Below are 21,811 nucleotides of genomic sequence, written 5' to 3'. Positions count from 1 at the left end.
CACCATGTCTAAGAAGCCAATCTACTTCAAACCTGGGGATCAGGAGTGAACATGGTGGATAGGGAAGGAGGGAGAACAAAACTCACGTGGTGGGGGAGGCTCTCAGAGGGAAAGCCAAGCTCCTTGTGTGACTGAATTAGAATGCTCTAATCTAAAAAATATATAAGCTTCATATGAATTACATTTCTTACTAGAGTTTACAGTTTTGACTTCCTTTTTATCAGTTATAAATTCTGGGGACAATGTAATAATACACAGTGCTTCTGGGGGAAGTGTAAGGGGCAAGCAAAAGAACAGTATAAAGTATCCAAGAATACTATGATCCCAGTTGTTTCAATCCTTCTTTACTATGTTTGAAAATCATCGGTATATTTAAGTATGATAAATTAATTTTAAATATAAATACAAAAACTCTGTGATTAAATATCAGACTGAACATACATTTTTCCACATCTTTTCCCTTCCCACAAAGATAGAAGGATAAACTTATATGAGGACACAGACAACGGGAAAGGTAACACACACACACACACACCAGATGTCCCTATTTTCGGATGCTGGAAATCAAAAGAGGGTGCACCCAGCAGTCTGTAAGGCAGAGAGAGGAATGAGTGCAGTGGAGGGGCCACAAGAACATCAGCCACTGTGTGGCACAGAGCTGGGGAAGGCACAGCCAGCTCAAAATGTGGGGCCAGAAACCAGGTCATTAGCTCAAAATTATATGAGGAGGTGGATCCTTAACCCAATCCAATTCAAGCAGTTGGTGGTCCCTACAACAAGGATGTTCAGAGAACAAAGATGTTTTCTTATATATTAGAAATGAAGATAAACAAATAAAAAGTTAGATAGTAGAGCTGAAGAGGGTGCGGAGAAATGACAACAAAAAGGCAGAGAGAGAGAATCCAGGAGAGAAAAGGTAAAGCCAGAGGATTAATCTAGGAGGCACCTAATTCACAGGATTCCAGAAAGAACAGAAAAAACAGAGGGAAGGAAATTCTCCAAGACATAACACACAATAAACTTCCCCAAGTGGGAGACAGGAGTTTACAGATGGCGAGATCTCCCAGTGGAGGCAGCACAGTGAGTGGACACCTCCCCCTCAAACCCCCCGCCCCACACCCACCCCAGGGGAAGCCTCCAGAGGATCAAGGCAGCACATGCTGAGGACCATTCCTAGCCACCCAGTCCCCTTAGTGGCAGCACTAGAAGCTCAAGGCCAAGTCAGGAGCCAGGACTCCAGGACAATGAGAGAAAATTATTTCAAATCTAGAATTCTATACCCAACCGACCCAAGTAAACACAAGAAGGGGACAGAGACATATTCTCATACAAGGCCAGATCTCCAAGTATTTAGCTCCCACACATGCTGGTCAGGAAAGCTCCTCAGGGACGATACGCTCCGTTAAGTGGAGGTGCAGGCTAAGAAGGGTGAAGACGTGGGGTTCAGGAAACGGCATTCACTGGGGGAAAGAAGGGAGTGACAATAATGATGAACACCCCAGGATAACAGCTATGAGGCCGCCCTAAAGAAGGAACTTCCTGTTGTCAAGTCTGGATTAGAGAGGTGGTCCAGTAAAAGCGGTAACAACATGAGATAATAATCTAGAGAAATGAACAGTCTTAGAAGAGAGGAAATAGAACCATATAGTATACTTTATGTTACAAAGTCAGATGTTGAAAAATGGGGGAAAAGCATCGATAAATAACACAAATAGCAGTAACAGCTTATGGTGGAGAAACAGAGGGAAGCAGCCAGGCCTGGGGCAGGTTCCAGGGGGGTAGAGCAGGGGGAGCCCGCCTTGGTACGAGGTGCTGCATGGACACGACTCTATAACCTAGAAACACATCTTACCAATAAAAATAAGTTACACAAATCTTCCAAATTACTTCATTTTCCGTCTACTGGTGTGTGGGCCTAGGGGCTTTCATCTGGAGGAATCATCGTGTGATACAGAATAAACGGTCAGGCTGGACCCCGGACCAAGGAGAGAAGGAGGGAAGGGGACAAGCCAGGCAGAGCGAGCCCCAGAGGGACGCCATACTCACCATCTCTCTGGCTATTTCCAGCGCCTCCTGCAGGCCATAGAGCCTGCCGCAGACCAGGTAGATTCCATTGGCCCAGAGAATACAACCCTCGTGGACCCAAAATTCATTGCTGTCAAGAGGTAGTTCAGGGATTTGTAACTCCAGCTCAGGGCCCCCTTCCGAGGTGGTGGGCGCAGAGGGCTTGGAGTCCAAGGCAGTCTTGTCGCTGCTGCCCTCGGCGGTGGCTTTCTTACAAGGGAGCCCCCGGGACAGGGACCGAGGACCTCCGCTGCAGTCCTCCGAGCGGTGTCGCCGCTTAAACCTGGGGTGGGCGGCCAGGCTCCTCTGCTCCTTCTGCTGCTGCTGCTGTTCCTCCTCCTCCTCAGTGTCCGTCTTGGAGCCGTTCGAAGCGCTTTTGTGCCGTACCTTTACTTTGCTCTGCATCTCCGTGGCCCGCTTGGGAGGCGGGTTCTTGGGGAGAGTGGCGGCATAATCTTGAGGATAAAAGGGTCCAAAGAGGTCACCCATGTTCCGGTAACTGGCCCACTTGCCACACAGACAGCAAACTAGGTGCCCCATGACAGAAGACTCTGTCACAACAGGGCCCTGCAGCATGAAGGACGAAGCTGGGAGTGCCTTGCTTTCAGTGCTGCTGGGTGGTGGGGTCAGAGACCTCTGACCTTTCCGACCCCTCACCAATTTGGTCTGTTCTTCCTCTTCAGCATTGATGATTGTACAAACAGCTCCAAGTTCACACTTATTTACTACATGGATATAAGGGAAAAAAGACTTGTTCTTGGCATCGGTTTTATCCAGTGGCTGGGTGGCATACTTTAGTTTGATCTCAGGTTCTTGGGGTTCCACGATGGGAACTGCTTGTTTGGTTTTCCGCTTCCTTGGCTGTGCCCCAGGCTTCCTTCTCTCCCGCCTTTGCCTCTGCTTTTTTGGCTTTGGCTCTCCATCTGCAGAAGCTTCTGGTATCTGAGGGGGCTGAGGGGGTGGAGGCGGTGGCTGCTGTTTCTTTTGCTTATTCACACTACCAATGGGTCTCCCCTTCTTCTTTCCTGATGGGAAGTACCCCTTAGGGGGGAAACCCTCTTGTTTGGGGGAAATCGTCACTGTATCGTTCTCTTTCTCTTCAGCCTTGGGGTTTGCCTCAGGGGCCGACACGCCTGCTGGAGGTACATTCTTGGAGTCAGAGAAGATTAAAGGTGCAGTCCCACCAAGGGAACCATCTGGTCTCCCCTGGTTACTCCCAGGCTTCTGTGAGGTCGTGGATGTCATGGAGCCAGGGAGTTCCTTTCCAGCAGTGACTGTGTCTGGGTGTGTCTCGGTCTTCACCTTGTCGTCCCCACTGCCACGCCACTCCTCTGAAGACCTCGGCAGGGGCTTTTCTATGTTTAACTCCTGGCTTGTCGGACAGACTAGGTCTGATACCAGCTCACCTTTTCTCTTCTCCATTTCGGCATCCTGGACAGCAATGCTCCCACCTTCAGGAGGGCCACTCTTCAAAGACAGTATGTCATCCAGAGTAACCGTGTCTCCCCCAGCCTCCGCACTGTTCGAGGATGCACTCCTCCTGATGTTTGGGGATGTGATCTTCTGAACTATAGCTTCCAGTTTCAACCCTCGGCCTTTCCTGGGGGGCAGTATTTTGGTCTTAGCAGGACTTGTGAGGGTAACAGCAGGGCAGTTTCTACTGTCTGGACTTGGAAGGTCCTTGGAAGATTCCCTCTTAGGGACAGACTTGACATCCTGACTGTGAGAAAGATGTGCGTAGGAATTGAACGCTCTATCAGCGCCTTCTTTCGGTGGGTGAAGGAGGCGCCCTTTATCTTCAGTGTTGCTGTTCTTCACATCTTGTGACTGCCTCTTGCTGGGAATGGGAGAGATAAAGGAACGCACCCGCCTCCGCATGATCAAGGGGTTTTGAGAAGAATGATCCTCTTGGCCTGGAAGCCTGAGCATAACATTACTGGGTTTGGATGACTGTGCCGTGTCAGTGAGCCCGTGTCCGTCGGCCTCATGGGGCGGCCCGTACCTCTTCTGATTGGACATTCCCGGAGGACCGCTGCTTTTGGCTGGAGAAGTTTGCCGGGAAAGATCCCAACATGATTCTTGTTGTAACTTCTGGGAGCCATGCTTCAATTCGATGCTTTTGTTAGACAGACCATCACTAGACATGAGGCAGCGCCCCCCTTCCTGACCGCTGGGATCATGGTAAGTCCCCATCGGTGGGCCATACATCATACCATCTTTGTCATTTTTCAGAGGGCTCCGCACTCTGTCAAGAAACTGCTGCTGCCTTGGGCTCTTCCGCGGGCCCTCCTGCCTGTGCTGTGCTGCGGCAATCACTCCCTGAGCAGAACCGCTGCTCCAGTCTTTATATTCCTCTTGTTGCTGCTGGTACATCTGTCTCTTATAATGGAGCTGAGAATTCAAACCTGCATTGGGGTCCCCGTAAGCATGAGCCCGAGTATTTGTGTGGTAAGCAGAGGCTAAGCTTTCTGAGTTGGGAGAGAAGGGAGCGTGTAAAGAACTCCGGTTGGCCCTCTCTGAAAAGGTCATGTGTGGGTTCATGTGATGAGGGTCTCCCCCTGGGCCTCTGCTCCTCCCAGGAGACATCTTCAGTTTTTCTGAGAAGTCATGATACTGCGAAGGGGAACGCCCCCTCATGCCCTCTCGACCACTGACTCTGCCAGGGACCCGCCGCATTGGTGTGGGTCTGCTGTCTTGTGGGCCATAGTCTGAGATGGAATCGTGGGCAGCTCCTGGGCTGGCATTGCCTCGGTAAGACTCATGCTTGATGCTAGCAGGATGGCAGTGGTCTCCGGATTTCTTGTTGTTGAAACTGGCTTGAGATTTGGATTGTTCAAAGTCTTCCTCTTTTATCTGCCCGCTCTGGGATTTCAGCTTTGTTTCCATGGATACCAACCCACCTGGAAGAATGACCGACTGACTTAAACTTGGATTGAGCCGCTCACTCCTCCCAAGTCTGGTGTCAGTACCCATGTGTCCCAGCGAGTGAGCCCCTGGGTCCCTGACGATCTGTCTCAGTGGAGAAATATCACAGATCACAGATCTCCTTTCAGAAAGGGAACCCCCAGGCTCATGGGCTGATGACTGAGGCTCTATTTCAAATTTTCTGGGAATCGGATAGTCGGCCAGATTGATCTGTTTCATTTCGGGAGCTGTGCTGCTTGACTTCCTTTCCCAGGGGCCCCAGTGTGGGTTTTCTAACAGGGACCCAATACTTTTGTTCAAAAGGCCCCTGCTAGCTAACTCATTGGTTTGACTGACTAAGACATTAGGCCTTGTGGCTCCTTCCAGGCCACCGGCCATGCCCTGATGCTCCTGAGTACTCCTAGAATATCTCCTATCAGGGTGGTGGTGGTAACCTTGAAGCACTTCCTGCAGGAGGCTGGGGAACTTCTCATTTCTCCCCTTTCGCTCCCCGTGGCCAGTGAAATCCCCCTTATCTTGTCCTGTAGGATACTGAGGAAAGCTACTGACGTTCCTTGGCACAGCTGACCCAAAACTATCTTTGTAACTATAGCGCAGGCTGCCCGGGGATTTGCTAGGCTCACTCCTGCCTATAAAACCAGGGCCCACTGCCGAGTGCCCGCCCTGGCCGTTTCCCTCTCCATTGTGGTTGGAGTTATTATCTACGGTCTTGTTTCCTTTGCTCCCTCCCCCCGGGGGCTCTGGCTGCGGGACTGGTGGGTGACTGGTTTCCTTTGTCCCGCCAGTGCTGGGTGGCCTCTGGGTGGATGCAGGATCATCCTCTTGGGAGCCTTTATCTTGCCCACCAGGCTTTTCTACTCGACCTGTCATAGCTTCCCGGGAGACAATCACCCCAACTGTTTTTTCATTGGCTTTTGGGTTGCCCTCGGACGAAAGCGGTGTGTCCTTAGCACCAGGCGAGGCCGCCTCTTCTCTGGCTGCAGGACTGGCATTGAGTCTGGGGGCTTCGTTCTGAGTGCCCTGTGCAGGCGAGGAGCCAGCTTTCTCGGAGGCTCCGCCCTTGTAGGTGGTGTCAGAACTGGTGCTCTGGCCACTCAGCTGCCTCACACGCTCGCCTGGATCTTCAGAGCTGCTGGAGCAGCCCCCGTCCAGTGACTCAGCCATAGGGGACTTCAGTTGTTCTTCAGGCTGGGAGGAGCCTTCGGAGTTTGTGCAGCTGTCTGCTTTCTTAGAAGATGAGGAGGGCCTCTTGGAGGTCTTCTTCTGAGGCGTCAGGGCATCAGAAAGTAGCATGTGCTGAACAGTATTGGGAAGATTGGCCACTTGAGTGCTCAGGGCACTCAAACTACTCAGCCCAGGATCTGTCAGTCGCTTTTCTGGCACTCCCTCTAGTCCAAACCCTTTGAAGCCCGCAGCATGAGAATTTGGACTGGGCATCATTGAGGGGGTCGGGCTGAGCTGGGGCATTAACTGTAAAATTCTGTTTCTGGAACCCATGGGCACACTGCCTTGCCCACACTGGAGATTCTCTCCACTCTGCATAAGAGGAGATGGGGTGGAGCTACAGCTTGGAGACTGAACCACAGAGGCCGCTGGGGAAGGGTTCGAGATGGGGCTGAAGTTCTGGTGGAACTGCATGGGGGACCTCACAGGAACCTCAGGCTGGCTGTACTGCCCCACCTGGGCCTGCAGGGGCAGCTTGGTGGCAGCGTTGGTATACTGCATCACATGCTGCGGGGGGTGCTGCTGCGGTTGCTGTGCCTGCTGCTGGGGCGGCTGCTGCCCCTGCTGTGTCCCTTGTGGAATCTTTGCCTGCTCGAAATTTTTCATAGACTGAGGCTGATAGCTGTAATTTGATTGTGTTCCGTAAGCCTGTGCATTAGAACCCACACTGTGTCCCTCATACTGGGATCCAGCATTCACACTGTAACTGCCATCATAGCTCTGGCCAGACTGGCTGAAGCGCTGCGGTGAAGGGAAGGAGGAGGAGGAGGAGGCAGCAGAAGACTGGTAATGCTGGCCGAACTGACCCACTCTCAGCTGGTAACCGGCGGCAGAGGACGGCAGAGTTGAGGGCCGCTGCATTGGCTGCAGATGGGACGACCCAGATGCTGGCTGGCCAGTGGCTTGTGGCAGAGGCTGGTGGGACTGGTAAAGCTGCTGTCTCAACTGCTGTACCTGCTGCTGCTGCTGGCTGGAAGCCTGCTGTTGGTACTGAGCACTCCCTGGAGAGAAAGGCCCCGAGTAATCCTGCTGATAATGAGACACACCACCAAGGGCAGAGTGCTGTGCTTGAAACTGGCCCACATGCCCCTCGCTCCCATACTGATTGCCAAAGCTGCTCCCTTGGGGGGGGCCGTAGCTCTGCACGGGCCCCGAAGGCCTTCGTTGAGGTGGCTGCGGGGTTCCTGTCGTCACAGGGTCTTTGCTGCCTGCCATGTAATAAAAGTCTCCGGCCTCTTTCCTGAAACCCTGGTAGCCCTGATGGCCAGAGGTTTCACTAGCCATTGCTGCTGCAGCTGCTGTTCCTCGTCGCCCACCACCGCTGCTGCCGCCGCTGCCGCCACTGCCACCACCTGCGCCCCCAAAATTCTGGAACATCTGGGCCTGACGCGGGCTGAACTCTTCTATCCGGGATGAGCCGTGTACCTCCTGTGGGTAGCTCTGCTGGTCTCCGTGGTAACTGCTTTGCTCCCGGAAGGACTGCATACTGTTCAGCAGCACGGCAGCAGGCCAACAGCCCTCCTGGAAATGGAAGAGGAGACAGAAAAATATCAGACATGCATCTCCGTACAAAGAAAATCAGGTCTGGGTGATGGAGGGGATACAATAATTCATATGTCCAGATGAAGGGGATTGGTTTGAATTTCATCTTTTATTTCTTAACCTATCCATTTCTGAAAATGCCAGTAAGCAGAGAAATGGCCTCAAGAGTACAGCAGACATCTATGAGGAGCATGAAAAGAAAACATTCTGGGTAAATACAAATTTAATACAGAAAAAAACCCCTCATTATTAAATAAGTGAACCCCCAACATTCAACTGGGTTAAAATATGTGCTATTAGTATTAATTAAAAAAAAAAAAGCAATTTTTAAGTAAGTCTTCCAGCTATGCTGGGGAGGGTGAGAAAAAAACACTGTCATCTACTTGCTCCCCTGTATTATAGCCTGATCACTGGACTGAGGTCTCAAAATAACAATAACGCAGTCCCTCCAAGGCTGTCCTGCCCTCCCCAACTTTGAGAAACAGAACTTGCCAGAGAACAGAAATCAGTCTCTTATGTCCAAATGTATGCTACTCCAAGTTGCCTGTAATTACCAAACTACCTGTGATGACTGGCGACCCCAGGACACTCAAATCTCATCACTGTATGGATTCCTGAGAGCTGCAGTCATCCACAGACCTAGGGCTTAACCTCTTTCTTGACATGTAATGGTGTGCAAGGCACTCCTCCCTTCAACCATCTATCCTTAACTCCCAGGGACAAAGGCCTAGGGAGCATAAGCCAAAGTAGCAGTGACCCTTCTTCCAGATTCTTTCTGGAGATCTACAAGAAGTTCCAGCACCTCTAACGCCCACATTTTTTTTTTTTTTTAATGTGCCAACCTAGTATTCAGAGTTATTACTGGCCATTACTGTGAAAGAGGGAATTAAAACAGTCACTTTGGAGGACAGTACAAGATATGGAGGAAAATAAAAATTCATCAAGCTAGGACCTAGACTCTTCCCAAAGTCATCTGATTGGGTCAACATGTTGTAATACCTTTGCTAATGTAATTAGTATGTAATGTATTACTCTTCTTAGATAATCAAGAGATCATTTTATTTTGCCTTTTGTCTGGGCCTGTCTCCTTCTCAGAGTCAGCTGAGTAAGACAAGACCAAGTTGCTCCAAAAAGTCTTTAAAATCAATTATTTAAAAAGGAAGTTGCGAGATTTTCTTTGTGCCTGTGTGGTTTGGTTAAGTGTCTGACTCTTGGTTTTGGCTCAAGTCATCACCTGAGTGTTGTGAGATCGAGCCCCATGTTGGGCTCCAAGCTGGGCATGGAGCCTGCTTAAGATTCTCTCCTTCCCTCTTCCTCTCAAAAAAAGCTGTGAAACACCTATGTGGTAGGGGAAGTTAGGACAATTTTCCCACAATGGCTTACTAAGTTATTCTTAGTTCCTGCTCAGGGAGCTAGCGGACAATAAAGTTGCTAGAGGGAGAAAGTGATCCTTTTAAAAGGTAAACTGAAGGGACATCTGGGTGGCTCAGCGGTTAAACATCTGCTTTTGGCTTAGGGTTTGATCCCAGGATCGAGTCCCACATCAGGCTTCCTGCATGAAGCCTGCTTCTTCTGCATATGTCTCTGACTCTGTGTCTCTTATGAATAAATAGAAGCTTAAAAAAAAAAAAAAAAGGTAAGCTGGATTCCTTATCTCCAAGCCCAATGAGAGCTCCCCATCTCATTCAAGTGAAGGTGCTTTTAGGGGTTCCTGTCTCCACCCCATTAGCTCTCTGACCTCTTCCCCACTACCCTCTGTTCTAGCCTGCTGTATCCTGTGCTCCTGTATCCTGGTGCTCCTGTGACCACCAAAAGCATTTTTACAGAGGAATTTTGCTCTAGCCCATAGCAACATGGTGTGCCCCTCTTACTTCTTTCCAGTCTCTGGGCAAATGTCAACTGACTGGTAAGGCCTTCCTGGCCTTAACATCCTATTAAAAATAGCTAACTCCACACCTGAGGCTGGGCTTTCCCCATCTCCCTCCCCAGCACGTTTTCCCAACAGACACTGATAAGTTATTTGTGTACTGTCTCTCCCCCAACTAGAATGTAAACTTCCCAAAGGGAAGAGACTTTGCACCTTGCTGTAATCCTGTCACTAAATGGTACAGAGCATAAGGCAGGCATTCTGTGAACCAGTAAATGGTATAAGAACTAGGCTTTAGAGAACTAGGCTAGAACGTACCTACTCAGAGGTGGTGGTGTGGCAGGGAGATGAGAGAGTTGCAGGAAGAGAAAATAGAACATGATCGATCTAAAAGCAGAGCTGGAGGATGCTGAACACCCTGCCTGTAAAATCCTCTAGGCCCAGTTCCAGGGGAAAAAAACCCAACTTGAGTCCACACGAGAGCCGCAAGGAGGCTTTGGAGAGTAAACATGGGTCATGGTTGAAGATGGTCAGTAACTCCAAACTCAGAAAGCCGCCCCACTTCTTCCTGAAATATCTTCAGTCTAAAATAGCTAGACAAGAGTCTACTACTTTGATACTAAGTTTGATTATATAATCACATGACCCAAAGTCATCTTTAAACATTCAAGTACAAATAATCTCAGAATCTAAAGGAAACTGCTTCTCATCATCTTCAAAATGCCTCTGCCAACAGACTGCTCTTTTCTGTGTTCCAGTGACTCTGCCGGGCAACAGACAATGGCTTACTGTAGTGCCTGGGACAGGACCAGCCCTCCGCACACACTGTCACTAGCCCTCACAGCACGGATATCCTGGTTTTACAGACAAGGACACCAAAGCACAGAACTCACAGGGCTCCTGAGCAGCAGGCCCCCTCAGGCCATGTACCTCATACCACACTCCCAGAGGATCCAGGATGCAGTCAGTGACAGCTGCCACCTGTCCTGTCAGAGGTCAGCCTTGAAAGTAGGTGGCCACCAACACTTTTCAGTGTGTCCTTTCTCTGCCTCCCCTCACAAGGACCTCCCCCAGTATTTCCAGAACTGCCGAAAACATTGTGCCCACACAAGTATCTCTCCTATTTGTGGTGTGCCTCTATCCTGGCTCTTGGTGCCAGTGGCCTTCTAGAAGGTGCCTGAGATGGGTGACAGTGGACAGAAAGACTACATCAGGAAGTTTAATGAAAAGCTTTCTCAAGAGATGACCTCTCCCCAAGTAAGTATTTTACATGTTGTTTAATTAATCATTCTGTAAACAGGGCAGCCCCGGTGGCGCAGAGGTTTGGCGCCGCCTGCAGCCTGGGGTGTGATCCTGGAAGCCAGGGATCCCTGCATGGAGCCTGCTTCTCCCTCTCCCTCTGCCTGTGTCTCTGCCTCTCTGTGTGTCTATGAATAAATAAATAAAATCTTTAAAAAAAAAAAATCATTCTGTAAACAAAATCAGGCTTCTGAAAACCTGTGTTTATAAACAATTTTGTCACTTGCTGCAAATTTTTCCTCAGCAGGAGCTCCTAAGAACTGAAGACCAGTTTAGCACCAGCCAGTTGCGCTGCATGCTGCCTGGTTCCTGAGAAAACCCTATCTCCACAGGGGAAGAGACCTGGGTTCAATTCCTCAGAGGGTCCATACTCAGCCCTTCTCTAGAGATTCCCTGTCCTGTCAGGATGTCCTCCTCCCTATTGTTATAGTTCTGGATTATGGACCAGACGAAAAAAGAAAAAATTTCCAGCCAAATACCTCCTGCAGGATACCAGTCATGCTAAATATTCTTCACAAACATGAAGGATCTGGTCATGAGAAAGTGAATAGAAGTTCATCTGTTTTAGGAGTTCCATGTAAAGCAAATAGGCAAACCAAGTATACTAGTAATTGAAAATGTCAGCCCAGAGTATTTGTAATTTTAGTATTAGCATTATAAAATAAGCTACTAATAGAGATCATTCCAAAACTATCCTATCATTTTAAAAAAGCAAATCTAATTAGTTTTGAAGCATCGTGATTAATAATGACAAATGCCTGATTTTCCTTGTTTGAATGAATACAGACTTGGATAAAGAAAATTTGAGACTCCAAAGGAAGTCCGTCACCCATGAGGAATTTGTATACGCACTCTGAAAACAGGTCTGCCGGCGCACCTCCCTCCCCAACTCTCCCTTTCCCTGACTTCCCTTTTTTGATTTTCTCCTGTTCTCCTAGCTTTCTGAATGGTTTCAGGGAGCTGTGGAGTTGCACGAGCGAGGTCCTGAACTTACTGTCTGTATGGTCACAGCCTAGAAGTCCACACGCCCACCTCATGGCAATCACAGCTTCTGCCTGGGGCTCGCCCTCCACCCCATTACAGGCCACAACCTTGCCGTCTTATAGTAAACAGCAGCAGCTTCCTTCGTCCCCCTTCCCTTCACATGCCCAACGCCATCTCACTTTCCAATCCACTCTTCTCTACAAAGTTCCCCAAACTGTCAATACAGGTTCCTTGAATATCTTTTCAAGCACCTGCTTCCTCTTTCACTCCAGGTTTAACCAATGTTTTTCTGCTCCTTCTCTTGCCTTGGAAAAAAAACTCTTCACTTCTCAAGATAAAAACACTCCCTACACATCTAGTCATGGCCTCTGCCTGGTGGATTATTCTGTTTGCCCTCCAGCCTCCTTTCTTCCCCATCTCCACCCTGCTCTACATCCTGCAAGGGGGCACAGTACAGACCCCAAGAGGCTCAGAGCTCCTGGCTTCTGGCCCTGCCTGGCTGGGAAGAGGCGGGAAGAGAAGGGGGAGGTGGGATGTGCTGAGTTCCAACCCTGCAATCACTGGGGCTGGTTGAGATGGTCTGCCAATGGCCACGCTCCCTGTGGACAACCTAAACAGCCACTTTCCCCAGGCCTCAGCAACTGCTTCCTCCTCAGGCCTGAGAGAGTAACAGCTCTTGCTGGTCCAGGAGACGCTACTTTCTCACTGGCAGCCCCCACCCGTGCTCACCCTTTGTAAACACTCCCAATTCTGTTCTGTGGTCAACCTGACATCATGAAGCCCCGACTTCTAAGTCCTCTTCTGCAGATCGAAGAAGCTGGAAGCTTCTTTCTGCAACCTCCTTTCCAGCATGGATGCAAGGAGAAGCACAAGAGAGATTTGGAAGACAGAAGAAAAAGGAGAGACTGATATCCTGAAAGGTAGCTCAAGCAGCAGACGCAGATGCTTGGTGGCTTCCCTGTGAGCTCATCACTGTGGTACCGCATCCAGAGACGGTCAGGCACAGCTTCCCTGACCTTCTCAACCCCTGTTCTTCAGTCAGTTGGACAAACCCTGAATTCCTCTATCAAAACTCTTCATACCTGAAATGGAATGCTTCCCTTCTCCTGAATGATACAATTAAATCCTCCTCAAATTACCCAGTCTGAGTGTGCCATCTGTTTCCTACAGGACCCTGACTAATACAGCTCTTCTCCTATTCCTAGGATTTCAGCGTAGAATTATTATCACTTGGGGAGCAAGAGACTTCTATTTCATGCAATATGGCATACCAGAGGGACTAAAAAAACAAAATACCTAGAAATGTCAGAAAAAATGCAAAGCCAGGCTACAAGTATGAAATGTCCAGGGTTCAAAACTGAACGGGGGGCAGCCTGGGTGGCTCAACGGTTTGGTGCCGTCTTCAGCCCAGGGTGTGATCCTGGAGACCCGGGATCGAGTCCCACGTTGGGCTCCCTGCATGGAGCCTGCTTCTCCCTCTGCCTGTGTCTCTGCCTCTCTCCCTCTCTCTCTCTCTCTCTGTGTATCTCTCATGAATAAATAAATAAAATCTTAAAAAAAAAAAAAAACTGAACGGGACATGGAAAACAGTGGCAAGCAGGTCCTGGGCTCTAGTACTCATCAACCACATGGTGATGGTTCTCATGCTATGCAGAGCCAGAAGACAAGGCCTCCAGCCCTCCTTAGATAGGAGTGGGGGGGGTGGGGTGCGCAGAACAGTCACTTCTGCATGTAAAGACTCTGGGCAGCGTCACTTGTGGCTAGAATCATTTCTATAAAGATGACAAAATATATTTATTCTTAGGCCGTCACCAACTCATTTTCAGCAACAAAAATGTTCTTTCCTCAACTGACCCAACTTCCCATCCTCCAGGAAAACCAAAATCAGCTCTCAGCCATCCTAAGCAAGAAGCTTTAGAATAATCCCAAACTCATTGCCTCCTGTAACCCTTTCTCTTCAGTATGTCACCTAATCCTGCTCCTTTTCCACTTCCTGCATTTGCCTTTTACCTCTCTAGCCTCCCTCACTGCCCTCACTTTCCATCTTTCTTGGGGAAAACAACAGCTCCACAAGTTTCTTTCTCCCTGCACCAGTCACCTGGAACAGCTTTTCTTCAATGAAGTCATGACAGTGTTCCCCTCCCCACATGCCCAGAAGCCCTCTGGCATTGCACCCACCCGGTATGCTCAAATAGACCTGTTCGGTCCCCTCCAGGCCACCGCCTGTTCTCATCACAAAGCCTTCTCTGAAGCATCCCTGGGTCCAAACATTCCTTCTCACTTTGTCAGTCCAACAGCTCTTAGAACTGTAAGAGCTCCAGAAACGTGATCTTCTCTACAACTCTTCCTTAAAAACAGAGAATTTTCTGGCTTTCCCTTGCTTAGTGAAAACAAACTGAGTCAAGTGTATCTGCCCTTAACCACGACCTAAGGTATGTGCTACCGATGCAATAGCTCCCATTTATTCTACTTGTCATGCGCTGTATGGCTTTATGGGTATTTCAACTCATAGATGAGGAAACAAAAAACATAAATTGTATAATTTGCCGAAAGTCGCTCTTCCAGGATAAACTGGAGCTGATCTTCTATAACTCAATTCTAAAGCTCATGTTCTTCCACTGCACCACAAATTCAGCAAGGAGCACCCAAATCCAGGTTTTTAAAAATCCTGACAAACACCTGTGTCAGGTTTATGATGCCGACAGCCCTCTCTTATTTACTGTGTGTCTAATACAGGCCCTGCGCTGTGCCAGGCACTTTACATAAACATTGATGTAGTTCATCTTCATCATTATTGCTCCTTTCTGTAAACTGAGGCTCAGGGAACATAACAAGCAAAACATTCATAGAAAACAGAGGTGAGGGATCCCTGGGTGGCGCAGCGGTTTGGCGCCTGCCTTTGACCCAGGGCGCGATCCTGGAGACCCGGGATCGAATCCCACGTCGGGCTCCCGGTGCATGGAGCCTGTTTCTCCCTCTGCCTGTGTCTCTGCCTCTCTCTCTCTCTCTCTGTGACTATCATAAATAAAAAAAAAAAAAAAAAAAAGAAAACAGAGGTGAGATATGGAATGCCCACCCCCAACCCCCATTTGTATTCCTGGCAGAAGCGTGCCTTGACCAGCAGCAAGACACTCATAAATTGGGAAGCATTTTATTTTTTTTTTTAATTTTTTTTTTAAATTTTTATTTATTTATGATAGTCACAGAGAGATAGAGAGAGAGGCAGAGACACAGGCAGAGGGAGAAGCAGGCTCCATGCACCGGGAGCCTGACGTGGGATTCGATCCTGGGTCTCCAGGATCGCGCCCTGGGCCAAAGGCAGGCGCCAAACCACTGCGCCACCCAGGGATCCCTGGGAAGCATTTTAAAAAGAAACCTTCAAATTTGCAAGAACTGAGTTCACTGTTTATATCTGGATACACCCATGTTTTTTGCTTGAGGCATGTACGAACACGGGCTCTTCCTAAGTTCATCAATTGGGCTCAAAGACTTGCCCAGTAACTTGATATTTCAAATTCTAAGTTGTGTTTGCAGAGGTGCAGAGTCTAGATTTTTCTCAGTGACTGATAGATTTTGGTACAAGTAGGCCTTTAGAATAAGATGAGGTGTTGACAGTACTTGTTGACTGGCTCCCTGGCTGAGCAGCCCAGAATTCTAGGAGCTTAAGGAACCAACTCAGAATTTCCAAGTCAGTCATCCAGAGGAAAAGAAACTCACCAGAGTGCTACAGATCTAAAAATTTTGCTCTCTGGGGGTACAGACATGTGTTATATTAGTCATATAAACTTTAAAAAATATTCACCTTCAACCATGATCAAAATTAATGCTGGCAAAAACGAGAGGCACAAATTTACAGCTATCAATTTTTCCAAAAAAAGAAATTAAGAGATGATATTCCATCTGGTGAGGTTAGGATGAGGCTGGTACAAACAATAACAAAAGCAGTATCCATTACTATAACTTTTTTAAAAAGCAATTTGGTAATAAGAATATTAGTATTTTTGACTAACAATTCTAATATTAACTAGATTTTTATCCTAGGGAGATTTCAAAACAATCAAACAAAAATCAACGTACCAATGTATTAACTCCAGTGATATCTGTAAGAAGAAAATAGGCAGGGGGAAAATGAAAGGAAAACTCTGCTCTCTGGGCTACCACCCTGCAGTCACTAAGGCTGGCTGCGATGGCCCACCAACAGCCACACTCCTATGGGCAACCTAAATTCTGGGAAGAACCTAATTCTCTATCATTTGAAAATTACTAAGCAAAGTATGGTAAATCCACTTAACAAAATAGTATCTACTAATTAAAAATAACTGTGAAGATGCTAGCACCATGGGAAATGCTGGTTATGTACATAGTCCAATGAAAAAGAGTAGCGTATACAGGCATACTGTGGAGATATTGTGGTTTGGGTTCCAGCAAAGTCAAGTGAATGTTTTTCCCAGTGCATGTATAAGTTACGTTTATAGTATACAGTAGTCTGAAGTGTGCAATAGCATTATGTCTAAAAAAATAACGTACTGAGGTGCCTGGGCAGCTCAGTCGGTTAAGCAACTGACTCTTGGTTTCAGCTCAGGTCATAATCTCCAAGTCAGGAGACTGAGCACTGCATCAGGCTCCACACTCAGCACAGAGTCTGTTTCACTGCATCAGGCTCCACACTCAGCACAGAGTCTGTTTCTCTTCTCCTCCCACTCCCCTTGCCCATCCCCCCATTCTCCCTACTAAATAAATAAATCTTAAAAAAACAATGGACACACCTTAATTAAATAATACTTAATTGTTAAAAGATGCTAACCATCCTCTGAACTTTCAGCAAGTCATAATCTTTATCACAGATCACCATAACAAATGTGATAATAAAAATGAAAACATATGAAATATTGCAGGAATTACCAAAATGTGACAGACTCATCCTGAAGCAAACACTGCTGGAAAAATGGCACTGATTAACTTGCTTGATGCAGGGTAGCCACAGACCTTCAATTTGTGGGGGGGAGGAAACAACACAGTATGTGCAAAGTGCAATAAAATGAAGCGCAATAAAACAAAGTATGCCTGTAAATGCGTACCTGCTCTATGGTTACAATGCTCTAGAAAGGAGACGTTCATTTGGTCCATGGCCAAAGTGAATAGTATGAAAATTAAAACCTTGTGACTATTCAGGGTGGCAGAACTGTGGTTTGCATTTTCTTCCTTTTCATTTCTATTTAGATTAATGTCTGTGTAGAAAATAATCATTTTAAAATTTAATTTACTTAATTTTAAAAATTCACCCCTCACACTATTTCAAAAATATCTCTGCTCTATTTGCTCTGACTGACAGCAAAGCACTTCCCTGCCCGTGGGTTAGAAAGGCAGGCACAAGAGACCCCACAAGTCCAGAGCAGGTTGGAAAGACAGGCGCTCGCCAGGCTAAATCTCTGCTCCAGGAAACCTGGCGCCAATACCAAGCATGCACCTCAGACGCTGTGGTGCCCAAGCAAGTGTACATGCAAAAATAACCAGCTCTGAGCTATTTTTCAGAATCAGGCCTAAAAACAGCTGAATTCCACTCCACAGTGGGCAGGTCTATTTTTAGACATAATCTCTAACAGCCACGAGGTTGTAGCATCCTATCAACTGTATGCTTCTGTAACTGCACAGAAATGGCATAAATTTGCTCCTGGCTAGGCCAAAAGAGGCTGGGTCCATCCCCACTTGATAGCTACCTGTCATATTCATAAGGGGCGTCCCAAGATCAATTTAGATGACCACATCTGATCTCTGGGCAGGATGGCCAACAGTTCTTGGAAAAGGGGCTGGAGCAGGGTGAAGGGCTAGCTGGGGTTCCCTGCAGGTTTTTCCTAACTGTTGAGCCTGAAGGCTTTTAAAGATGTTATTGCATCCCCTCCCCCGCCCCATCCCCATTTAAAAGTTGTATGAGTACATAATTTCTAAATCTTCCCAGAGAAAAGGATCACAGAAAGCAATTAGTGTTGCTATATTTACAGGAAAAAAGTGTTTCATTTTATAAAAGCAACAAAATTAAAAAGATACCAGTGGGCTAATCCAAAGGAGAAGTGGGCAAAAGCTATATGATGAAAATTACAAGCTTTAGGAAGAACCCAAAAGGACAGCCGGAAACAAAATGAAATAAACCAGAACACACAATGTATCTAGACAAAAAGATTCATTTTTATAGGTCAAGTCTCCAGATTAGTTTTTTTTTTAATTTTTATTTATTTATGATAGTCACACACACACACAGAGAGAGAGAGAGAGAGAGAGAGAGAGAGAGGCAGAGACACAGGCAGAGGGAGAAGCAGGCTCCATGCACCGGAATGCCCGACGTGGGATTCGATCCCAGGTCTCCAGGATCGCACCCTGGGCCAAAGGCAGGTGCTAAACTGCTGCGCCACCCAGGGATCCCTCCAGATTAGTTTATAAAGCTAAGAGTTCCAGTCAAAATCTCAATAGTATATTAAAAAACAATTTTGAAATAATTTCAAATGTATAGAAAAGTACAAGAATAGTACCATGCTCACACATTCCCTTCAACAAGATTCCCCAAATGATGTTTTACATCATTTGCTCTATTACCTACACATATTTATTACCTATATACACACCCCAACAGCTTTTTCCTGATCTGAGAGCAGACTGAAGAAATGAAGCCCTATCAACCCTAAATATTCCTGTACGCATATTTTCAAAAACAAAGATACCCTCCTATGTAACCAGCACACAACTCTCCACTATTAGGAAATTACCACCACCAATCTAATCTACAGACTCCATTCAAATCTGGTAAACTGTCCAAACAATATTTCTTTTTCCTTTGTAGTCTAGGATCTCATCCAGAAGACAAATTGTCATGTCTTACTGTATCCTGTTGACCTGGAATGGTTCTTCAGTGTTTTCCTTACTCCCATGTCCCTGACAGAGCACAGCCCTTCCATTCTGTAAGATGGCCCTCAACCTATATGTCTAGACCTAGCTCTCACATTCTCAGCAGCAATACCAATACTAGTGCATCACAGCAGGAGAGACACAAGGAGAGCCAACCAGAGTCACCTAGTCAAAGCCCATCTCTGCCAGGTTTCCCCACTGTAAAGCCGCTACCTTACTCTTTGTAACTCGTAAGTGTATTGTGGGAGAAATCCTGACATTATGCCAGTATTTTGTTCTTTGTCAAACATTCACCCTCGATGACTCCCATGTGAATCAAGCCACTTCTCTTACGGTTGCCAAATGGTGATTTTTTTTTGCCCACTTCTCCTTTGGATTAGCCCACTGGTATCTTTTTAATTTTGTTGCTTTTATAAAATGAAACACTTTTTTCCTGTAAATATAGCAACACTAATTGCTTTCTGTGATCCTTTTCTCCGGGAAGATTTAGAAATTATGTACTCATACAACTTTTAAATGGGGATGGGGCAGGGGGGATGCAATAACAACTTTAAAAGCCTTCAGCAGGCTCAATAGTTAGGAAAAACCTGCAGGGAACCCCAGCTAGCCCTTCACCCTGCTCCAGCCCCTTTTCCAAGAACTGTTGGCCATCCTGCCCAGAGATCAGATGTGGTCATCTAAATTGATCTTGGGACGCCCCTTATGAATATGACAGGTAGCTCTACCATGTATCGTAAATTATAATTTTCTAAATTATAATTAAATAAAAGACATTGGGATAACATGCTACCTTTCTGGGAGAAAAATAATTGTTAGGCCTCATCTCACAATATTCATAAAAAACTACAGGTGAATGAAAAAGCTAAATATCACACACACACATACACACGCAGAGGCATGGTTGTTTTTTAGAAGAAAACACTATTAATCCTAGGGAACCAAGCTGACATTCAGTTTTGGGTTTCTAAATGTCATTCTTCACTAAATGCAACCAAGGCTTCTTGGGAAAATGGATGATTTTTCCAAGGGGCAGGCAAAGTATAAGGTATACACCTATAATACTTCAGTGTGTCAGAAAGCTGGGATATGCTTTCAGCCTAAAGGAGACACATCAAACCAGCCTGAGGGGGTAACTTAATATTTTGTAGGACCAAGCTCTTTTTTCTTTTACTCTATTAGATGAATTAACAATAGAATTTTTCCAAATTAGCACCTAGGTCTTTGTGTGTGAATATTGAAAATTTTTAGAAACAATTAAGTAAAAGAGGCATGGTGTTTGGGAGGATGGGTCTAAATGGAGGGTGAGAGGGAGATACTCAAGAGGATGTTAAATCTGGGTGATGGGTACAAAGGCACCATTAGTCTGGGTGCTTTTCCATATGTCTGACATATTTTGCAAATAAACAAAATTCTGGTTCCCTACCTAATCAGTCTGAAAATGTACCACAGAGTTCACAATCTTTCAAGATCCTTCCATGTTTCTGACACCAAAAGAATTGAATTTCCAGCTTTACCTCTCATGACCTCCCTTCACACACTACCCCCAGTGACAGTGGACTTCCCTCCATTTCCCCACGTGTGCTTCAGACCTCTAGGTCTTTGCCCAAGCTGTCACCCATGTGTGGAATGCTAGTACCCTACCCAGGCTCACTATCTGATTAACCCAGACTATTCTGTGAAGACCAGCTCACATGTCCACTCTCCAGGAGCTGCCTTCTCCTGGCAACACAGACACTGAACTGAGACACGTCAGATTCTTAACTGGGGTTTGTAGCCTGCTGCTAGTGAGAGCTTCAGCAAATAACTCACTTCTTTAAGCCTCAGTTTCCTCAACTGGAGAAAAGAAATGGCCCCGGAGTTGGCCTTGGTAAGGTGAAGAATTTGTTGCATTATCCTGCCAAGAGTTCATTCACCTGATACCAGAAGCAAGCTCCATCTTTTATTACTCATAGATTTCAAAAAAATAAGTGCAGAAAATAGCTGGAAAGGATACATACCAAAACATTAACTAAGGGAAGGACTAAAAAAAAAAAAAAGAAAAAAAAAAAAAAGACTATAGTCATGCATTATTTAACAATGAAGACTGAAACTCTGAGAGTGAAGAGTGGGAGAGGACCAGAGTAAGAATTCAAGGTAAACACCTAAAAAAGAAAAAACAAACAAAAAAATTAAAACAAACCATAAGGATGGTCCCTGCCCTCAAAGAACCCATGTCTAACAGGAGGAACATTTACACATAAGAATATTCGTCATTTGGTACACATTTGACCAAATATCACATTCCAGGCACTGAATCTAGGTTCTGGGGACACAGCTCTAAAGACGACTCACCAAATCCCAAACCTCCATGAGAACAGCATTCAGAGAGACAAATCAATGAAAAGATGAATGCAAGCCACGGACTAGGAGAAGCTGAGAGTGAAACATGCAAGACCGAGGGGACAGAGAGAAGGAAGGAAGGGAAAGGATGGGAAGTATGCGCAGAGACCCAAGCAAGCTCAGGGAGAAACCATGCAAAGACCCGCAGAAAGGTGAGCCCAAGGCCAGAGGCAGGAAAGAACTGGGGAGGGGAATAATCCTGTGACAAAAGCCAAGTGCAGAGAGAGAGCAGAGGGAGAGGCAGCCAGAAAAAGGGACCCCCAAGCACACAGCCTTGCTACCGTGGGGCCAACAGAGCAGCAGCGCTGCCGTTGGTGTGCTCACTGGAGGTGAAGAGGCTCGGTCTCCAAGGGTCTAGACAATCAGTATCTGCATGTAATGAGCTCCCGAGGCATGTGCACGCTACAGGTTTGAAAAATACTGGCGAAGGACCTTGTAAGTCATGTAAGAACTTTGGATTTTATTAGAAGGCTTTAGAGAGTTTTGAGCTAGAGAGTGACATGCTCTGGTTTCAATTCTCGAGTGGCCACTCTGATTGTTCTGTGGAAAACAGACTTTGGGAGGGGCCAGGGCAGAAGTAGGGAGTTAGTTAAGAAGCTATTTTAGTCATCTGGGTAAGGGATGTTGGCT

The 21,811-nt window shown here is 46.8% G+C and overlaps 1 protein-coding gene across 11 annotated transcripts in view; it reads right to left on the bottom strand.

Annotated features, from left to right (window-relative positions):
* TCF20 (transcription factor 20) overlaps positions 1–21,811 on the bottom strand; it is a 194,143-nt gene that overhangs the window by 49,088 nt on the left and 123,244 nt on the right. For all 11 annotated transcript variants that reach the window (XM_072741057.1, XM_072741058.1, XM_072741060.1 and 8 more), the window contains one exon: positions 2,047–7,734. In XM_072741057.1, the coding sequence (XP_072597158.1) occupies positions 2,047–7,698 (5,652 nt within the window). In that variant the 5' untranslated portion in view covers positions 7,699–7,734. The remainder of the gene's footprint in view (positions 1–2,046; positions 7,735–21,811) is intronic.

This window comes from Vulpes vulpes, chromosome 16 (genome assembly GCF_048418805.1).
Source record: "Vulpes vulpes isolate BD-2025 chromosome 16, VulVul3, whole genome shotgun sequence".
Taxonomy (NCBI): Eukaryota; Metazoa; Chordata; class Mammalia; order Carnivora; family Canidae; genus Vulpes; species Vulpes vulpes.
This window is presented reverse-complemented; position numbering and strand designations above follow the sequence as displayed.